At 40.4% G+C, this 22,138-nt stretch overlaps 2 protein-coding genes across 2 annotated transcripts in view; both read left to right on the forward strand.

Annotated features, from left to right (window-relative positions):
* GRIN3A (glutamate ionotropic receptor NMDA type subunit 3A) overlaps window positions 1-22,138 on the forward strand; it is a 165,601-nt gene that overhangs the window by 134,043 nt on the left and 9,420 nt on the right. The window lies entirely within an intron of this gene.
* On the forward strand, window positions 7,355-10,710 carry PPP3R2 (protein phosphatase 3 regulatory subunit B, beta). The gene has a single exon (XM_023202531.2). The coding sequence runs from the start codon at window positions 7,420-7,422 to the stop codon at window positions 7,939-7,941; it is 522 nt and encodes a 173-aa protein (XP_023058299.1). The 5' UTR covers window positions 7,355-7,419; the 3' UTR covers window positions 7,942-10,710.

Below are 22,138 nucleotides of genomic sequence, written 5' to 3' on the forward strand. Positions count from 1 at the left end.
ACTCCTCCCTCACCTCTATTCCCTGTGCAGAGAGGAGTTGCCTCTGGGCTCTGAGGATTCGGGCTTGAAGAAAGCAGAGAAAGCATGGAAATGTGTGAAGATTGCCATCTAGTGGCTCTTGATGCAAGTTGTTACAAAATACTGGAAAAACCATCTTTTTTCTTTCTCACATAAGGCAAAAACCAAGTCTAAAAATGTGAGAAATTGCCCTGACACTTCCTCCAGCGTGTCTGAGGACAATTCCTCCCCATGCGGCTGTGGGAGTTGGTAGAATTTCAGGACGTGTTGGATGAGAAGACAACATCATAGGAGAGTCCTGGAGCCTTTATAGAGATGCCCCTCTTCTTATGCAATATAGGTGGCTTCCTGCAACATGAAAGCTTAGGGCTTGCTGGCCAGGGAAGCCAATGCACACCCATGTGCGGCCTCTTCTGAGCTCCTTCCCTGCATCCTTCTATACAATAAGACTTCAGCCTAGTGTTATGGGTTGAACTGTGTCCCCTGCAAAAAGGTATTGAGGTTCTGAGGTCCTAATTCTCAATACCTCAGAATGTGTTCTGGTTTGGAAATAGGGTCATTGCAGACAGGATTGGTTGAGCTGAGATGCAGTCATATTGCAGCAAGAGTGAAGCCCGAATCCATTATGACTGGTATCCTTATAAGAAGCCATCTACGAAGACAGAGACACTCAGGGAGAGCGCCATGTGATGACGAAGGCAGAGACTGGATTTATGCATCTGCAAGTCAGGAAGGCCAAAGATGACCACAAACCACCAGGAGCTAGGAAGAGGCAAGGAAGGGTTGCTCTATAGGTTTCAAAGAGAGCATGACCCTGCCAACTCCTTGATTTCAGACTTCTAGCCTCCAGAACTAGGGGACAATAAATTTCTCTTGTTTAAGCCACCCCATTTGTGCTGCTTCATTACAACAGCTCTTGCAAAATAATTAATACCCTCCACATTTTACTTCTAGTGCCTCTTTCATCCCAGCTCAGGCTCTTCTAGACAAGAATTTGTAGTTGTCATTGTTTCCTAGCTGCTCTCCCAAATACTGGTCTCTTATCCCGTTCAATCTACCCACAATGCCAGATTAATCTCTGCAAAATATAATGCTGATTAAGTTGTTCTTTTGATAAAACTTGTGCTTTCCCTACTGGATAGAAACTGAATGTCTTAGCCAAACATTCGAAACCCTGCTTCATCTGGTTCTGTCTAGCTCATCTTCTGCTACTTTGCTCAAGTACTTCAGCCATTATAAGCAACTTGCTAATATCTACACCTGCACTCTTTCCCACTTCTGTGATTATGGTACTTGTTCCCTTTATCTCTCTCAGGATCAAATACTTCATGAAAAAAGAAAAACAAAGTCTTCCTATATTGTTCCCAGAAAGAAGTAATTTCTCAATTCTCTGAGTTCTTATAGTTCTTTTCCCTTACTTCTCTGTTGACATGTTTTGTTGTCCATCTTGTGTTATTAATTATAACTCTTTAATGCCTCAATTCACTCAGTGATCAGTAAGTTTTCTGAGCAAAGACCATCTCTGAATGTCCCAATGCTTTACATGTTAAAACGTGATTGAGTAAATGATGCCCTATAAAGAATAATTGAGTAAATGTTGTCTTTTCTTCAGTGTATGGGGAACGGTCAAACCATCTTATTACTTCATCCAATACCATGCTCTCCCTTGGCCTCCCTACTCCAGTCACACTGGCATTCTTTCAGTTCCTCCTACTTGTTTTGTTCCTCCTGCACATGGAGTTTCTTCTACTTGGAACACTCATTCCTTCCCAGAACATCTAGTTAACTTCTGTTTCTTGAGATTGTAGATCAATCATCATTTCCCCATAAAAGTTTCCTGTTGTCGAAACTCTCCTGGCACCATGTACTTCTCATCTGTAATACTCAAGGCAGGTGCTCCTTTACATCTATGGACATGATAATTTGGTTAATGTCCATCTTCCCACCAAAACTGTAAGCTCCAGGAGAACAGGGATAACTGGAAAAGCATCTACTTTAGGTCAGTATTATATTCTTCTCACATAGTAGATCCTCAATAATTATTTGCTGAGAAAACGAATAAATAGCTGAGTGTATCTGTGTGTATGTATGCATACAGTCTCTTTGAATTTTTAGGCAAGCCTAAAGTAGGCAATAATTATAATCTCTACCATTCCTGTACCTACTATGCGATAGGCATTGAGCCTCCTTCTTCTTATAATCTATCTCATTTAATCCTGAAAGCGATGCTATGAGTTAGTAATCATCATCCTTGTTTTACAGATGAGTGAAAAGACTCAGATAAGTAACTCTGCCCAAGGTCACAAAGTTGTTAAATAGCAAAACTTTGATTTAAAACCATACATGCCAAAAACTCATTAAGCACCATCTCAGTATTACAAAAGAAAACCAAAAAGATGACAAACCTGATGCTCAGAAGGTTTAAACTCGGGCTATGTGGTTCTACAGTCTACACTGTGGCTAACGTCAGTACACTCAGATATCAAATATGGTGACTGGCAATGCTACAGAAAGGTGAGAGCTTATAGCTTCTAGAACAGCTGTGTGATCTGGTCTCCTGACTGGCTTGAAAAAATGAAACCTTATGTGAACCTCAGGTCTCATTTCCATTTCCATTGGTTTGATTTTCCAGTGTCAGTTATTTTTACATGTGACCTACTCATATTTCTTTATCTGAAAACTTTTGAAGGAAAAAAAAAATGACTTACTGAAAAGAAGTTTGCCGTCAAGGCTCCTGGTTTCTTCCAAAACAGTTAGTCAACCCTTTTAATTTACTTGCTTCAGTGAATGTCCTACAGTCCACATCAATCCACAGTGATGAACAGAAAAGTAACAAATAGTGTTTTCTATGGAAATTACTAAGAATAATTTACAGAGAAAATTGAAACAAGTGGCGTTATGTCCCATAATAATGCTGAACTACAGTTTGTGGAATGTAGAACAATGAGAACTCAACTTCACATTGACTAGAACTCCAGATCTAGCATAATGTTATATCTTTTACAGCACAGAGTAGAATGGTTCTGCTTGTACACCTGAATTATTTCAGTGAAGTGTTACCACCTTCTCAGTACTGTCTGTGTAACCATTCTATATTCCTGTGACAAGATTTCACCTTCTTATGTAACATTTCTATATACACTACCTCATCGGATTCTTACAATAACACATCAGTAGATAAAGCAGGTGTAAGTATTATCATCATTTCACAGTTGAGTATGTTGAGGTTGGTACAGCAATAGCTTCACTCAAAGGCTCACAGCTAACGAGGTAAAGAGCTGAGGCTGGAACTAACTATTTACCTCCTACGCTCTCTCCTTTACCCTTTGCTACCTCCTAACCACACACTCACATAGGGAAATACAGCTGACTAAGAGTTTTCGCACCGGAAGCTCCTTTCTAAATGACGATCAAGAAATTACTCAGAAGAATGTAAGTGAGGAATCCTTAAGAGTGCCTGATGGGCCCGTGATGTTGGTTACTGTGTTTCTCAAGTCTGCAATGGAAGGTCGGTAATCAGTCCTCAATCAGTTCTGAACAGGAGGAGCCAACTTTTATGCTGGTATAGTGTGTGAGCAGCCTGTGGCATACTGTAACCAATACATGAGGAGTGTTGTTAAATGGCTGTATGTACACTTAAGCGTCCAGGGCAGGCTGGTATCCTTTAAGACTTCATCTCTACTAGCAGGGTAAGTAACAATAAAATTAGTAATAATAGCAATGACAATGACTTATTATATTGACTAACATTAGCTTTAATACTCATAAAACTATACAAAATATATATTATTAGCCCTATTTTTCATATGAGAAAACTAATGTCAAGCGACTTGTCCAAGGTCTTACTGCTCCTAAGTGGACAGTTAAGATTTGATGTTGTCCCATTTTAAATCCTTTCTACCTTATAATACCTAATTAATAATACCTAATAATACCTCTTTTTAACCTAATTAATTCAGTCAATTATCAAATATTTTAGCTTCCAAATCTTTCCATTTCCATTAAACTGTCTAGATCTGTGCTGTCCAATATGATGGCCACATGTAGTTACTGAGCACTGGGCATGCTATGAGCTCTAATTGACATGTGCTGTAAATATAAAATACAGTACAAAAAAGTGTAAAACAACTCATTCATAAATGATAATATTGATTACATATTGAAATGGTAACGCTTTGGATATGTTGGGTTAATATAAATACATTATTAAAATTCACTTTTTTGCTTTTTAATGTTACTAAAAATTTTAAATTACATATATAATTAGACAGTACTGCTATAAATTATTATTTCAAGATTCATCTACTTTATCCCTACACACTGATCTCACAGAGAATCAACCAGTATGAAAATGCTTTTGCTGTTGAATTATTCTCATGGCATGAGCCTGTAACATAAGATATCAAAACACTATGTTCTATAGTATACGTCAGACTGTCTTTATTTTTTACCATAATCAAAGCAAGAAAATATGTCATATTGCAAACCCGGAATGACCTGGTACTCCTTTATCATATATACATATACTATATTTAGTTTTAACAACTTTATGAAATAAACTTTTTACAACTTTATAAACAACTTTATGAAGTAATAGTACTTCCCCTTACTGATGATACTTTCTCTTCAATTATCTGCTATTCTATTTTTTTGATGTTGCTTGTAACTCACTAAACCAACTTCATCACTCACTAGTGTGTTGTAACCCACAGTCTGTAAAACTCACAAGAGTGTCTGCAAGTGAGATACTGATTCTGTCTACACAGAGGTGAAGGGATATTTTAGCAAATAATAAGATGGACCTGGCAGTAATGAATGAGCTGGTGGAGGCCTATAGCTATAGCAAGATCTGTGGCCTAGTCAGTTGGCAAAACTGAAGGGAGTTCAAAACGCTTCCTCTCTCCTATAGAGTCAGCACGAATGGACCTGTCTAATGCCCATCTGTTGTTCTGTCTGCTCAGCATTACCCCGTTCTTATAAGGAAGAACATGTGCTTCTTTTGGTACCTGTTCTTCCTACCCAGCCCCCACATCCCCCCCACCAGCTCCACCCATGAGGTTCAAATGGAAACTCCCATATGTTATAAACCATGTCTGATGGCTCATAGGTGGGAACCCAACCCAAGTGAAACCACTCAGAGCCTACTCCTGGGATTTGTGGGCATCTAACTAGAACAGGGAAAAGTCCGTCTTTTCTGATAAGAAAATCCCCAAAGTCTTAACTTGGAATCTGTCACTAGTTGTGTCCTCTGCAATGCAGAAAAATTGCTTTATCATAGGAGAGAGTGAAGGAAACAGAAGCAGAGGTGAAAGGCACAGAGAGGTCAATGGGCCCAACTCCTTGCAGGGCCAGCTTCATGGGCATGTGGCCCATGCAGTCACTTAAGGTCCCGTAGTTGGTTTAATGTTCTGCTGTGGCCATCTTGAAGCTCTTAATCATTTTCAAACAAAGGACACCGCAAATTACATATCTGGTCCTGAGGTGTTGGTTCCAATTTTTCCTTAAACCCAGTGGGATCCTCATCCTTCCTAAGACTGAATCATTCAGCTCTTCTTTAGATGATGTGAGATTCTTCCAACAAATTATCTTTTGTGCTAAACTTCTTAGAGGTAGATTCTTTTACTTGCAGACAAGAAACCGGACTACACTGTGGTCAAAGACACAAGATGAGACCAGTAACACAATTCTAGAGGCTCCCAGCCCCATTGCATGCCCAAAAGAGTTCTGTCCTTGCCCTTCAGGTTTCTGATTTTTTCAGAACTGCACCTGCAGGGACTGGATATCTCCCCAGAGAGTTCAGAAAGGTCTTCGTGCTTTAGAAAGAACACAGGTTACAGTGGTTGGTAGCATTTAGAGACCAACACTGGTTTGAGGCATCTTGTAATATAATTTAAGGTGGTATCCTTAATATTGCAAATTCAACAGGTTTACATCCAAACTGTATCATGCTCGTTTCTCTGAATAACTGAAAAGCAAGCAAATAAGTAAAATAAAACATGTTCCAATATCACACTCTAATTGGGAAAAGGGGTTTCATTTGTGTAATGCCCATAATCAGCTTTAAAACATATCCATGTATTATCGTTTGTTTACAGAGGAAAGTAAAATGGCCAGACCTAATGATAAGGTGATCGGTGGCTTAGTTTTGCTAATTCCAGCACAGTTATCTTTAGACTGATATTTTGGCTGAGCTATAGAACACAGAACTTGCCAACATTTTTTAAAGTGAAGGAGTGTTTGCCTCTTTCAGTTTGATTTAGTGGCCTGAGGTTCCCCAAGTCCCTCTGAACTGTTTGCTCTTGAACCACATTTGTTTCTTATGCATTTGGAGTAATTGATGTGCTCCTAAGGAAGAAGGAATAGGAGGGAGCATGTGAAATTAGTCATCAACAGAAAGAACAGATCTAGTTGAAACAAAAGGAGAAAAGTGAGATCATCCAGAGGTTACTGTCACTCTTAACACACACAAAAGGTTTCTTTGGGCAGACTGCAGACATTTCCCCAAAGTATTCTGCAGAATAGCCGCCAGGCACCAACAACAAAGATGTGACTTGGGCATGAGATGATGGATTCAAGGGAACAGAATAACAGAGGTTGTGTTCTTGAGACCTGTGTCATCTTGAAAAACGCCCTGAATTCGGCATTGTTTATATTCCTCGGGAATATGTTAGTGCCTGTAGGTGATGATCCATGTGAGAAATTCTCGTCTGGTCTCTTACAAATACTCTGAATCCTATGTCCTGAAAAAGTTACAGAAGGATGTCAATCCTGGCTTCCCCTCCCAGGGAATCGTGGAAAACATACTGTATCAATGCCTTGATGTGCCATCTTGTTTCGTCCTTACACTAGGTCTGTAAAGCAAGTATACAGTGTCCTTGGTTGCAGTTCAGTCATTCGGCATATATTTACTAAGCACATATTGCCTGTGAAGCACTATGCTTCTGGGATACTGCAGCGAATAATACAGATGTGACCCCTTTCTCCTTCAGCGCTTACTTTCTCAGACAAAAAAAAAAAAGGTGGGGGGGAAATAAGTAGATCAAATAATTGCCAGGGGAATTGGGGTTATCATGGAAAAGTACAAGGAGTTTGAGAGGATAAAGAGAAGGGGCAACCCAGCTTTCCACCTCTGCCTCTCCCAGGCACCCCCAGGCTCCATTCTCTCCTCCCTATACCCCTGCCCAGACAGCACCCACCTCCCCTTCCGCCCCCTTTTCCCTCCTCTCTCCGCTCCCTCTCTGACCTGCCACCCCTCCCTCCACTCCCCTGCCCTTCTGCTCGACCAAGGCCCCCGGGAGCCCTCTACCCCCACCCCATGGCCCAACCGTCCGGGCACGCGCCCCGCCCGAGCCCGCCGCCCCTGCTCCCTCCTCCCACCCTGTGAGCCGTGGCCGTTGCCAGATGTCCACAATGGGAAACGAGGCCAGTTACCCGGCGGAGATGTGCGCCCACTTTGACAATGATGAAATTAAAAGGCTGGGCAGGAGGTTTAGGAAGTTGGACGTGGACAAATCAGGCTCTCTGAGCGTGGAGGAGTTCATGTCCCTGCCGGAGCTGCGCCACAACCCGTTGGTGCGGCGAGTGATCGACATCTTCGACACCAACGACGATGGAGAAGTGGACTTCAAGGAATTCATCCTGGGGACCTCTCAGTTCAGCGTCAAGGGTGACGAGGAGCAGAAGTTGAGGTTTGCGTTCAGCATTTACGACATGGATAAAGATGGCTACATTTCCAACGGGGAGCTCTTCCAGGTGCTGAAGATGATGGTGGGCAACAACCTGGCGGACTGGCAGCTCCAGCAGCTGGTCGACAAAACCATCATCATCCTGGACAAGGATGGCGATGGGAAGATATCCTTTGAGGAATTCAGTGCTGTGGTCAGAGACCTGGAGATCCACAAGAAGCTGGTCCTCATCCTGTGAGCCTTTTTCTTACAAGCACCACCCAACAACTTTTGCTCTCTTCCCTACCTCTTTCGAGATTTGCTCAAGATGTCCAACTGTCTCTCTGACTTACCTGGAAGTATTTCTCTTTGTGAAGCCATATGTCCTAACAGGAGCTTCATCACCAGCTCAGTGCTATTAATTCTTCTCTGAATGACTCAGGGTACCCTATGAGGGAAGAGCAAGTCAATTGAGCATAGTGGGGAAAGAAAAGGAAATGCCTTTTATAAACATCTTTGTTTTGATCCAAAGACCAAACTAGAACTTTGAAAGTTCAAAAATAAGAAAATATACATTTTTACTGTTATTTCTCATCATTTTGTTTATGGGAGGAAATTTATACTTCGCATGGGTGTTAGGTGAACTGTTTTCATTTGCTTGTGTTCAGATATCTTGCCAGATTGTTAACTTCCTATTGTAGCAACAGGGACAAATATATTTATCTTTGCTGGGCATCTTGTAATCACTTTTCTTGGGGGACAAAATCCTTTCTTTTCCTTCAGCAGATTGCAGCCCCATTCCCCACAATGCATCCAGAAATCGCTGTGCATGTTTGAGGGGTAGGAGTTCATTTGGCCTCCTCCTGACTCATTGCTCCAGCTCCTGAATAGAAACTAGCTTCAGGGCTCTTATAGGAAATGCTAAGCCTGGACTAAGTGCCCAGCTCAGTCATCATCCTCAATGGCAGTGGGTTTCCAGGGTTGGCAGCCCACACCAGCATTAAGTTCAATGAAGGGGACCTCCAGCTAAATAGGGCAAGGAAAGTGTTCTCCCAGAAAGTGCTCTCACCTCGGACACTGGTTCCTACTCCCCAGGTGGAGAGAATGGGACATTTAGTAAGTTGTCCCACGGAGGAGAGGCAGTAAAGATTTAGGCTGCAGTGGAATCTCCCTAGGATGCTGAAGTGGCATTATGTCTGTTGCTCAGAGATGCAGAGACTGACAATTGTGTCTCCACAGCAGAGGTGGACGCTGGCTACACTAGCTATGCTGATTTTGAAAATCAGATCTGGGGCAAAGCAGAGAAGCTGAGAGCTCTCTCATTCCAGGAAGCCTTTTCCCTAGTGGAACATTCAGTGCAGAAGTCCTCACACCCTAATAGATTTCCACCACTGGGAGCCTGTGGTTCCCGGGGAGATTCAGAATGCACGGGTCTCTTCCCACTCACTTATGTCATGTTGGTAGCTTTAGATCAGCCATGGTGAGAAGAGAACAAAAGCTTTTAGTTGTTTTTGTTTTGTTTTATTTTGTTTTGGAGAATCGGTTTACCAGTAAATACATCACTGCCTGTATGCCAAATGTTACCAGCTCCCTGAGGTCCCACATACTATTGTCAGTTCTCAGAGCACGAACTGTCCTCAGAAGAGCAGGGCTAGGACTTGTCCCCACATCTGCGGCTCCACACCAATCCCCTTTCTCACAGAGAACCACTTCCCATATTATAAGATGCTTAAGGTTCTCAAAACAGCAGAACAATGAAACATACTCTCCCTACACTTGCTTAGCCAAGGGATACCACTCAGGTAACTTTTTTCAGGACATGGAAGATCTGTTTCAAGGAGATTTACTGCTATTTTATTTGGAAGAAGCTGGCAACTGGTCTTGACCAAAAATAGGAAAAAAAAAAAGTTCACAAATTTAATCACTTTCAGGGAACCCATCTATCAAGGCACCCTACCATATACTTTTTTATTTAATAGATTACTTAGAAACCACAAAAATAGGAATCCTGTTCAACCCTAAAAATTGTGATAAACGCTCCCAACCCTGTGGTGATCAGGGTTATGCAATATTCAAAGATTCAGACACACCTGGGTTTGCATTCAGTTGCAACTAGCTTGTTATCACACTGACTTCTTTTTAGCTGTGTAAGCATGAATAATTTACTTAGCCTGTCTGTGTCTCCACCTAATTAAAAAGAGGATCCTTCCCAGGGTTATTTTGAGGATTCAAAAAGGCATGCAACACAGCTGGAGCACAATTCCATTTCATTCAACTAATTCCCTTCCCTTCCCCCTTCCTCCCCTTCTACAAGATCAATATGTAAAGGAGACATGAGGCTCACTGGTTGCTTTTGAACACTTACTTAGTTCTTAGCTATACCCACTCTAAAATTAACTGGACATTTGTGTACAGCCCATATCCAAGCCCAGAGAGAAAACAATGGGAACAATTTCAAGGTCCTCCCCACTCCTTCATTTGCAGAGGGGACAATAGACTTTCTGACTGAGAGCTGGAGAAATTTTAAAAGAAAATCTCTCATTCCAGCCCAACCTATTTAACTTTTTGTGGAGGAATTTTACATGGAGAAAGTGAGCACATGTCATGCTAGCCAAGAGGACATTATTGTCATTAAAGACAGACATTATTTATATACGCTGCAATGTGCACATTAAAGTATGGAAATTTTAAAATTATGACCAAGGGTTTGAAACATATTGGATTACATGCTCACATTTAACAAAGAGAGGAAACGTATTTCAGTTTCTGGAGTGGCTGGAATTTACAAGCTAATTGTCCAATAAATCTACTCAGATAATTACCTAAGGCTTTGTGGCAATGACCTTGAACTGAGAGCCTGTATCTGGATTTAGCTCTGGAAAGATCTAACTGGATATTTGGGTTAAAAGAATCGCATTTATTCCCAAATCAGAATGCTTTGTTTTTCCTGTCAGTTAATTGCCAGTTGCCAAGAAATCTAGTTCTATACAGTTTCTTGGGATGATAATAATAAACGTTTATTGAGCAACTGTCCCATAACTGTTGATATAACCTTTGTTATACATATAATTTAGTCATAACAACACTGTGAGTCTGGTGCCATTATTTCAGCATTACAGATGAGCCATGTAGAGATCTAGAATCTTCTCCAAAGTCACCCAGCTGGTAAGTGGCAAAGCAAAGATTTGAACCAGGCTTTCTGACCCCAAATCCTGAGCTTTATTTCTACCTCTCTGCCTTTATCTTATTTTTATAGTTCCTATATCTACCTGTCACACATTATTTATTATAGTCTTAAACATGTATGTAATCAAATCAAGCCTCAGTTTTCATAAATGATGAAACTGAAGCCCAAAGAGGTAAACTGCTTGTCAAAGAACAAGCAGCCTCCACCTCTTTGGTTCTATGCATTGCAATGAAACAGATATGTTAGACAAAACAGTTTTAAACCATGTTCCACCTTTGGCTCATCTTGAGAAACAGGTGACAGTATTTAGATTAAACCGATAACACAAACCAATATGCTCTGAGGCTGTAGAGATCAGTCACAATATGTTGTTATGAATCCTATGTTAATGGATTGTGTCTGCTCTCTACCATATGTTGCAATCCCCAGACCACTAGACACTCTTTTTGAAACAGAGAAAAAAATATGGCTTCAGCAAATTCAATTTAGCTTTGGTTTATATTCTATCACGCTTTAGAAACATTCTCAAGGAAAAAATATCTTCCAAACATTTTTGTTAATTACAAATTCCTAAGCCACTGTCTGAGGAACAGTGTGCATTTTTTAAATGAAGAAAATTTTTATTTAAAAAAATTACAAATTCCATTCTCCACTTACACTACTGATTCTTTCTGTCTGTTAAAAGAGAGAGTAAGTAGTTAGTCTGCTATGGTGTTATATCTATTTTGAATACTGTGAACGGGGGAGGCTCGGGTGTTTTTAAAAACAGAGTGTCGGCCGGGCACGGTGGCTCATGCCTGTAATCCCAGCACTTTGGGAGGCTAAGGTGGGCAGATCATGAGGTCAGGAGATCGAGACCATCCTGGCCAACATTGTGAAATCCCATCTCTACTGAAAATACAAAAATTAGCTGGGCGTGGTGGCACGTGCCTGTAATTCCAGCTACTCAGAAGGCTGAGGCAGGAGAATCGCTTGAACCAGGCAGACAGAGGTTGCAGTGAGCCGAGATGGCACCACTGCACTCCAGCCTGGGTGACAGAGCAAGACTCCGTCTCAAAAAAAAAAAAAAAAGAATGTCATTATGGTAGAGGAACAAGGCCACTAGACTGAGAATCAGACTGGACTCCTCTGCTGCTGTGTCAACTATTTTACCTACCCCAGTAGCCAATGACTGTGAACTATAAATCATGAATCATCAAGAATTTGCTGATTCATAATGAAAAATTATAACACTGAAGGGTCACCACAGTAGCAATAAAGCTGTGTAGATCAGAAGACAATCTGACCACTCACAGGCTAACTCTGACCTACAAATGTTTGCTTTTGTTGTTACTGGTTTTACATGGTGTTTGTTCTCACAATGCTTTTTAAAAATTGCCAATATTTAAAAAATCTGAAGATTTGAAATAAAAACCTAAATTACTACAAAGAAATGCAGGTCGCTCTAACATGAAGGTAGCCTTAATTATTGACTAAGGAGTCTCTGAAATATTGAGATGAAATTAAGAGTTTCAGTGAAGAAAAATTAACACAGTTACACTCTTTGGCACAGAAGTTTAAAACGGACTGAAGTGTTCACTATTTTTCAAAAATATAACACTGGACACAAAATATTTATCCCCACAATCAATATTTTCTAATGCCTGAAACAGTAGAATAACGTACAATAACCAAAATAAGTATAGCTGTGTAAAATTTCAAACTTTTATATAATAAAATATAACAAAATAAGAAAACATAAAAAGGGGAAACATAACATGTTAGCAAAAGGGTTAGCAGTTTTTCAACAAAAAGCCTCACTGTGCCTGATGTGCATAAATAAATATGCAAAAAAGTCATTATTGATTCATACAAAAGGAGGTAGGTAAAACAAACATGGAAAAATAGCCTTATTAATTCAATAAATACAACTTACAATATTTAAAACAGGAAAAATGATTAATTATAAAACAGAATTGGCAAAAATAGAAGCTTTCTAGGCATTGCGGTATCTTTGGTGGCACTGGGAATGGCTTCCACCCTTTTATGGGACATTTTACACATCCCAAGTCATCAGAACAGTTGTATCCTTTGACCAGGTAATCTTGCTCACTGCAATATGTATCTCAAAGAAATAAAAATATTTTAAAATGCTATACACAGCTAGGTGCGGTGGCTCATGTCTTTAATCCCAGCACTTTGGGAGGCTGAGGCAGGCGGATCACTTGAGGTCAGGAGTTCAAGACCAGCCTGGCCAACATGCTGAAACCCCATCTCTATTAAAAAATACAAAAATCAGCTGGGCGTGGTGGCACATGCCTTTAGTCCCAGCTACTTGGGAGGCTGAGGCAGGAGAATCACTTGAACCCGAAAGGCGGAGGTTGCAGTGAGTCGAGATCACTCTACTACATTCTGCCATGGAGACAGAGTGAAACTCCATCGCAGAAAAAGAAAAAAAAAAAAAGCCATTCACAAAATTTTTTATTGTAGCAATATTTGTCATATATACAATAAATAATAATATTTAAAAACTTAAACACCTACAGTTTGGGAGCAGTCAATTATAACAAAAACAATAGATGATAGTATTAGGCCACTAAAGTTAATAAATAAAATAATAGTTAGAAAATAATATTTTTAGAAATTAATATTAAAATAGTTTATTATGTTAGAAAATAAATTATTTTAAAAGCATAATGCAAACTTGTTATATCCTATGTTTAGAACTCTGAAAAATATGTGTGCATATATATGGTCATTGTTCAGAAGACAAAATGGAGAATTGAAAGTAATTGTTTTATAGTATAAGGATTATGGGTAATCTCACATTTAGTTTTTAAAAATATTTTTCTGAGTCATTTTAATAATAAATTTTTCAAAAAACTGCACAACAGAGCTAATGTGGCAAATTAAGTGCCATTTCAACCCTAAAAGATGGTCGCCCAAGCTTAGAAGAGATGGGGGCTCAAGAATCCCAAGAAACAGGGAGAGAGAAGAATCTTCACAGCAACAAGGGCAGCGCCATGTTGATGAGCCACTAAGCAGTTTCCAGGTTAGAGGAATGTAGAGTGCTGTCAAAATCCTTGTTTAATCCAAATGTGTGAGCACTACTCACTTAGGCTCATGCAGTGTCTCCCTGGATTTTGTGTTAATAAATTATCTCCTCTTCTGTTTCTTTTGTTAAGTGTGATCTTTCACTATGTCTTGGTAAATGAGAAAATTCCAGGTTATCTGAATGAATCTCTTTTTTCTCCATCTTCATGACTCTTGTTAAATATATATGTTTTAATTCCGAATGAGTGCACTGCATAATCTTACCTAACTCTCTTCAACTGGACTTTCTCCACTGAGAAACTCTGTCTTTGGTATATTTGGAGCCCACATTTTACGTGGATATGATTCTCCTACTTCAAGAAAAGAAATGAGACACAGAGACAAAGTATAGAGAAAGAAAAAGTGGGCCCAGGGGACTGGCGCTCAGCATACAAAGGACCCACGCCAGATTTTTCTTTCTCTATACTTTGCCTCTGTGTCTCATTTCTTTTCTCAAGTCTCTCGTTCCACCTAAGGAGAAACACCCACAGGTATGGAGGGGCAGGCCACCCCTTCACTCCCCGACAAGGGGCCATATGTATAGGCACAGCAAGGAATCTGCCAAGTTCTTCTGAGCAACTAACTACTCTTCTGGGCAAAATAATCAGGAGGCAATAAATAAATAAATAAATAAATAGATAGATAAATAAATAAATAAAATAGATACCAGGTCTTCAAAATTAGAAATAGTATTTGCTTCTTCCTTGTCCTGCTTCCAAGCATCTGAGTCATCCATATTTCAGAAGCACCATAGCCTTTTTCTTTCCCTTACCTCTCATTAAAATTATTATTCCTCCCCCTGTCACCAGCTCTCTTATTAAGGAAAAAAATTTTTGAACATCAGCATTTGGCTGTGCAGATCCAGAGAGGAGATGATACAAAGCTTAGTGCATTATGTCACTGAAAAATACAATTATTCTCCCAGGTTCTTGAAGTCATTTTGCTCTGGGGAAAAATATTTAATAGGAAATCTTTAGAGTAAATGTATTGAATACTTACTATATACTAGGCTGTTGGAGACAGGCAAAAGCAGCACAGCCTTACCCTGTCAGAGAAGACTTCCTAAAACAGGCTCCACCCGTTCATTTCTGAGATCTGCGTCAGGATACAGTCTATCTCAAAAGAAGTTATGTTCACACCTTGGAGCCAAGAATACCTTAATCATTTAAACAGTACATATATTGAATCAGATTATATGGTTGCAAGCAACAGATTTTTTTTTTTTTTTTTTTTTTTTTTTTTTTTTGAGATGGAGTCTCGCTCTGTTGCCCAGGCTGGATTGCAGTGGTGCAATTTCAGCTCACTGCAGCCTCTGCCTCCCAAGTTCAAGCAATTCTCCTGCCTCAGCCTCCCAAGTAGCTGGGACGACAGACATGTGCCACCATGCCTGGCTAATTTTTGTATTTTTAGTAGAGACCATGTTGGTCAGGCTGGTCTCAAACTCCTGACCTCAGGTGATCCACTTGCCTCAGCCTCCCAAAGTGCTGAGATTCCAGGCGTGAGTCACTGCAACTGGTTGCAACAGATTTTTAAACTTAAGCAAAACCCTATCAAAAGAATAATGGGAAATCTCGATGTTTTGAAGTAAGAAGGAGAGTAACAGATGAAGCCTCGAACCAAAGCACTCCAAGAATGCTAGTGTAGGAACTAGGGAACTATGTCTTTGGGGCACTGACATTGGAAATGACTAGCTCCAAGCACTTTTTTTTTTCCATTTATTATTTATTTATTTATTTTTAATTTTATTTTATTATTATTATACTTTAAGTTCTAGGGTACATGTGCATAACGTGCAGGTTTGTTACATATGTATACTTGTGCCATGTTGGTGTGCTACATCCATCAACTCGTCAGCACCCATCAACTCGTCAGCACCCATCAACTCATCATTTACATCAGGTATAACTCCCAATGCAATCCCTCCCCCCTCCTCCCTCCCCATGATAGGCAATGTGATGCCTATCATGATGTTCCCCTTCCCGAGTCCAAGTGATCTCATTGTTCAGTTCCCACCTATGAGTGAGAACATGCGGTGTTTGGTTTTCTGTTCTTGCAATAGTTTGCTGAGAATGATGGTTTCCAGCTGCATCCATGTCCCTACAAAGGACACAAACTCATCCTTTTTTATGGCTGCATAGTATTCCATGGTGTACATGTGCCACATTTTCTTAATCCAGTCTGTCACTGATGGACATTTGGGTTGATTCCAAGTCTTTGCTATTGTGAATAGTGCCGCAATAAACATACGTGTGCATGTGTCTTTATAGCGGCATGATTTATAATCCTTTGGGTATATACCCAGTAATGGGATGGCTGGGTCATATGGTACTTCTAGTTCTAGATCCTTGAGGAATCGCCATACTGTTTTCCATAATGGTTGAACTAGTTTACAATCCCACCAACAGTATAAAAGTGTTCCTATTTCTCCACATCCTCTCCAGCACCTGTTGTTTCCTGACTTTTTAATGATTGCCATTCTAACTGGTGTGAGATGGTATCTCAAAGCTGGAAGCATCATGCTACCTGACTTCAAACTATACTACAAGGCTACAGTAACCAAAACAGCATGGTACTGGTACCAAAACAGAGATATAGACCAATGGAACAGAACAGAGCCCTCAGAAATAATACCACACATCTACAGCCATCTGATCTTTGACAAACCTGAGAAAAACAAGAAATGGGGAAAGGATTCCCTATTTAATAAATGGTGCTGGGAAAATTGGCTAGCCATAAGTTGAAAGCTGAAACTGGATCCTTTCCTTACTCCTTATATGAAAATTAATTCAAGATGGATTAGAAACTTAAATGTTAGACCTAATACCATAAAAACCCTAGAAGAAAACCTAGGTAATACCATTCAGGACATAGGCATGGGCAAGGACTTCATGTCTAAAACACCAAAAGCAACGGCAACAAAAGCCAAAATTGACAAATGGGATCTAATGAAACTAAAGAGCTTCTGCACAGCAAAAGAAACTACCATCAGAGTGAACAGGCAACCCACAGAGTTGGAGAAAATTTTTGCAATCTACTCATCAGACAAAGGGCTAATATCCAGAATCTACAAAGAACTCAAACAAATTTACAAGAAAAAAACAAACAACCCCATCAAAAAGTGGGCAAAGGGTATGAACAAACATTTCTCAAAGGAAGACATTCATACAGCCAACAGACACATGAAAAAATGCTCATCATCACTGGCCATCAGAGAAATGCAAATCCAAGCACTTTTGATGCCCAATGTTTCTGCTTCAGATCCACCTTGGCCTGCCTTGAGTCCCATGTTTTGCCTGGTGAACAGGGAGTAGGGAGTCTGTAATTGGTAGACACACCAAAACCACGTGAAGCAGGAAGAGGGCAGTTCCCCAAAGAAAGGATTCTAAGAAGACAAAATCAGCACATTCCACCTGAAATTTTTGCGTTCAGTTTCCAATGTTTTACTTCAGTCATTTTAAATATTTTTTGTCCCAGTTTCAACAGTAGATCCCTAGATTGGTGAATATTAGCATGATCAGGTCAGGCTAGCAAAACTGGGCCTTGTTTCCTCTCCTTTTAATTGAGAATGTCCATCTCCACCCTCCTCTCTTAAAGAACTGTTCTAGGAAGCTTTTGTGATATAATGAGACTGTTTGGGATCAGGGGTGGGGGGAATTATGCAAATTTATTTTATACAAAAAATTCCTAGTTTTCATATGCTTTCATTCATTTGTTTAAAAAATATTAACAGTGCTGGGCACTGTTCTAAGCAATTAGAATATGTACCGAGCAAAATGGACAAAAATGCTGCCCTCCTGTAGCTTACATTCTACTTTGGTAGGGAAATAGGCAATAAACAAATAATCACATATTATGTCAGGAGAGAAATAAAGCAAAGAGAGAGAGAATGTGTCTGAAAGAGGAGGGAAGGGGGAACAGAATTTGCCTTTTTAGGCACAGTGATTAGGGTGAACTTCACAGATAGGTGACATTTGAGAAGAAACCTAAAGAAAGTGAGGGAAGGAGCAGTATTGATTCCTGGCAGAAGAGTTTACAGGCACAGAACAGAAAATGAAAACACCCTCAAGCTGCAAGTTGCTCAAGCTGCAAAGTGAACTAGTAAGAGAGAAAAAGTGGAAATAGATCTTGTAAGGTCTCATGGACCATTGCAAGGACTCTGAATTTACTCTGCAAGAGACAGAAAACCATCACAAGGTGTTGAGCACAGGGGTAACATGACAGCCATTCTTACTGCTGTGAAGAAGACAGAAGTCGTTAGGGAAAACAACTAGGAGGCTGTCTCAATAATCTAGGTGAGGTGAGAGGTGATGGTGGCTTGGATCAGGGTGGCTGGTGGAGGTGGCGGGATGTTGTTGAATTCTGGATATACTTTGAAGGTCGGTTCCACCATATGTGCAGATACACAGGGTAATGGGATGCTAGAGAAAGACAGGAATCAAAGGTGGTTCTAAGGTTTTCTCCCTGTGTCAATGGCAAGGATGGAGGTTCATTGAGATGAGAAAGATGGTCCAAGCAGCAGGTTTCAGGGGGAAAATTAGGGGTTTGCTTTTAATGTGTTATCTTTGAAATGTCTATTCATTACCTAAGTAAAGAGGCAGAGTAGGGACTTAGGAAAGAAAAGCCCCCAACTCTTGGGAGTCATTGACATCTAGGTGGGATTTAAAGCTGACTCTGGATGAGAACATGAGTGTAGTTGAAAAACTGAAAGCATGCCTATGTTTACAGTCAGAAAGATGAAGAAGAAAAGCAAAAGAGACGAAGGTACAACAAAGAGAAAGAAGTATCACAAAAACAAAGTTGAGAAACTATACCAAAGAGGATGGAGTAATCAATGGCGTCCAAGCTGCCGATACATGAATAAGGTGAAAACCGACCATTAGATTTGGCAATATGGAGGGCATTTTTTACTTTTACAGGAATTGTTTGGCAGGTAATGGGAGGGGACAAAAGTCTGATTGAAGTGGGTCTCAGGGAGAATGGGAGAAAAGGAATTAGAAGCAATGAGTATAGACAACACTCTAGAAAACCAGAGAAATCAGGTGGTTGCTATGTGTTGGGAGGTGTGGAATAGGCACAAGGAAGGATTAGCTGCATAGATCTTGATTAGCAACATCAAAAATAAATGATGAGTGAAACTCCCTTGCTGGAGACTTGAGAACTAGTCACTAATCTAGCTGTCAGATGTTTCAAGTGACCACATCTGAACAAAATACAAAGCAGGGTTTGGGCAACAACAAAGTTTATAATCTTATCCTCTACATGTTACTGGTCAGAGACCACACCTGTGATAGTACAATCATCTCCTTTTATCTGAATTTGGTCCGTTCCTAGAAATGTGTTGACTAGTAAATTTATAGATGGTGGAAGCCCTTTCCAGTATTTCAAATGGGAAAAAAGTATTCACATCTCATCCAAAAATCTCAAGCAGTTTCCCTAAATTCACTAAAACACTCTTAGGCACCTATAGGTATTTAATATCTAATGCACAATGTATAGATATGTGACAATCTACCAAGAATTTCTGCCTAATATAAAACATTTAAAACATTAGTTGTATAATGCATAATTAGTTGGTATTCCTGAATGCAACATGCAGAGTACAGTATCAGATACAAACTATGTTTTTTCTTCACAGTGTAGTAAATATATACTAATGTAAATTAATAATAAAATGCTAAAGAAATATAATGAATATAAATAACATTTAGAAAAATGAAATACATAAGCAAGGCAATTTTTCGAATGATTACTTACTAGTTAAAGAGTTGCCGGCCGGGCGCGGTGGCTCAAGCCTGTAATCCCAGCACTTTGGGAGGCCGAGACGGGCGGATCACGAGGTCAGGAGATCGAGACCATCCTGGCTAACACGGTGAAACCCCGTCTCTACTAAAAAATACAAAAAAAATAGCCGGGCGAGGTGGCGGGCGCCTGTAGCCCCAGCTACTCGGGAGGCTGAGGCAGGAGAATGGCGTGAACCCGGGAGGCGGAGCTTGCAGTGAGCTGAGATCCGGCCACTGCACTCCAGCCTGGGCGACAGAGTGTGACTCTGTCTCTTAAAAAAAAAAAAAAAAAAAAAGAGTTGCCTAAGTGAGATGGGGTGGGCTAGAGTAAGTTTGTGAAGGACCAAGTGGAGCAATAAATGCCTGAGATTTGTCCCTGGCTAAATCCTGGGACAAGCCGGGTGCAGTGACTCACACCTATATTCTCAGCAATTTGGGAAGCTGAGGCGGGCAGATTACCTAAGGTCAGGAGTTCAAGCCTGGCTAATATGGTGAAACCCTGTCTCTACTAAAAATACAAAAATTAGCTGGGTGTGGTAACGCATGCCTGTAATCCCAGCAACTTGGGAGGCTGAGGTATGAGAATCGCTGGTGGAGGTCGCAGTGAACCAAGATTGTGCCACTGCACTCTAGTCTGAGCCTCAGAGTGAGACTCTGTCTCAAAAAATCAAATCAAATCAATCAATCCTGTGACAGCCTTCTCTCCTTGGCCCTTGAGTCTCTGGAAGTGTGTGGCTATGAGCTAGCAAACGAAGCTGCAGCTGAAGCAATGGGATAAAGGGGGGGGAAAAACACCTCAAAACTTATGTTTGCTTGCATTCTTTTTGCATTCATTTACATGGCTTTTGACAGCATGAGACTGGACTTCTGCTTGCATTTCTGAATGTGCTACCACTCAAGTCACTTGGCAGCTGCAATTATCATTTTGTCTGCAACACCTGAATGTATTTTAAAGATTTGATATTGAATATTCGTAACTCCTTCTTTTCTTCCTCTGACCAGTAATGAGTATCAAGTTGAGCAGTTTTTTACTAGAAAGTTTTCACTTGATAATATGGGGAAGATGCACATATGCATAGCACATTTAAACAATGTGATCCTAGGGGAGGAACCCCTGAATTACAAAGACAGCTGTACATCTTGTCACTCAGACTCAGACACAATTGAAACATTTTCTCTGGTGTTCACAGGCAGATGACAGTGGATTTTCCATTCTAATGGGAGTTTTAAATAAAATAATTTGGTAGTCGTTATAGTGAATTGTGAGACTTCAACTAGAAAAGGATACCTATAAATGGCGATTGCTTAACAAGCATTGCAGGCTTTGGCATCAGACAGACCTGGATCCGCAGCCTGGATCCCGACTTAGTAGCTTGCACGATCTTGGGTAAGTAAGGTTATTAACCCCTATGAACCTCTGCTTTCTCAAATGTGAAATAAGGATAATAACACTTAACTTACAGGGTAATTATAAGATCATAATACACGTATATTGTATCTGGCATATGTATTAAATGCTCAGTTTAAAAGCAATAACTACTTCTGTTAGTCTATTAGCATGTGGGTATAAACAACAAGTTTAAAGAAAAAAATGTATACTATAAACTGAATATGGCCTATTTGTTATTGAGGTACTAAGAGAAAAATTATTGTTTTTAAGAGACTAATTATTGTTATGCACAAGAAAACAGAGGAAGCCATGACCATAAAGGCAAGATGACTCACTGCGAGTTACATTTTTTCCTCCTCATCTTGGCAGTGTCTTATAAAAAAGCAGTGCCCATCTTCTCAGAGTCTAAATGAATGTTTGATGATGTTGAAGTCCAAACTAAATTCTCCCAGTCTGTTCTTAATCCACAGCAATAACTCACTGAATCTTTCATATTACAGCCATATCCTGTATACATTAAAATAGGTCTAGGTCAAGGACTATTTTCAGACACATTTGTATGTACTTTCTGCATGTCAGGTTTATATAACTAGTCGCCGTTTGCACACAGAGATGTCCCAGGAAAATCCCTAGTACCTCTGAAGCCCTTGGGGTCCAATGTGCTTCCCTACCAAACCCTTTCCCAGACCAGCATTCCTTGTTTCCTAGGGCTGGGCTTCGGCCTGCATTCCCAAATCATCTGCCCAGTTTTCCTGCCTTGTGCCAGTCTCGGAGCCCCCACTCAGCTCTAGTCTTTTCTTTTCTAGGGACCCTAAGACTGCAGTCTTTGATTCATAGCCTGCAGTACTGGCATGGAGGGAAAGAGATTTCCTGAGCTAGGCTCCAACACAGCCTGAAATCTCCGAGCTTTGCTTCTGAGTCCTGACCCCCAGATAGACTTCCCTATGCACCCTATGCCTGAATCATGCCTGGCTGGCTGTTTCTCCAGAATCGAGGTAGGAAGAGGTGGGAAGAATGAAAGGAAAAC

The sequence above is a fragment of the Piliocolobus tephrosceles genome, chromosome 14 (genome assembly GCF_002776525.5).
Source record: "Piliocolobus tephrosceles isolate RC106 chromosome 14, ASM277652v3, whole genome shotgun sequence".
Lineage (NCBI taxonomy): Eukaryota > Metazoa > Chordata > Mammalia > Primates > Cercopithecidae > Piliocolobus > Piliocolobus tephrosceles.

Coding starts and splice junctions, on each gene's coding strand:
- PPP3R2 (XM_023202531.2), top strand. CDS start 7,420: ATGTCCACAATGGGAAACGAGGCCAGTTACCCGGCGGAGATGTGCGCC.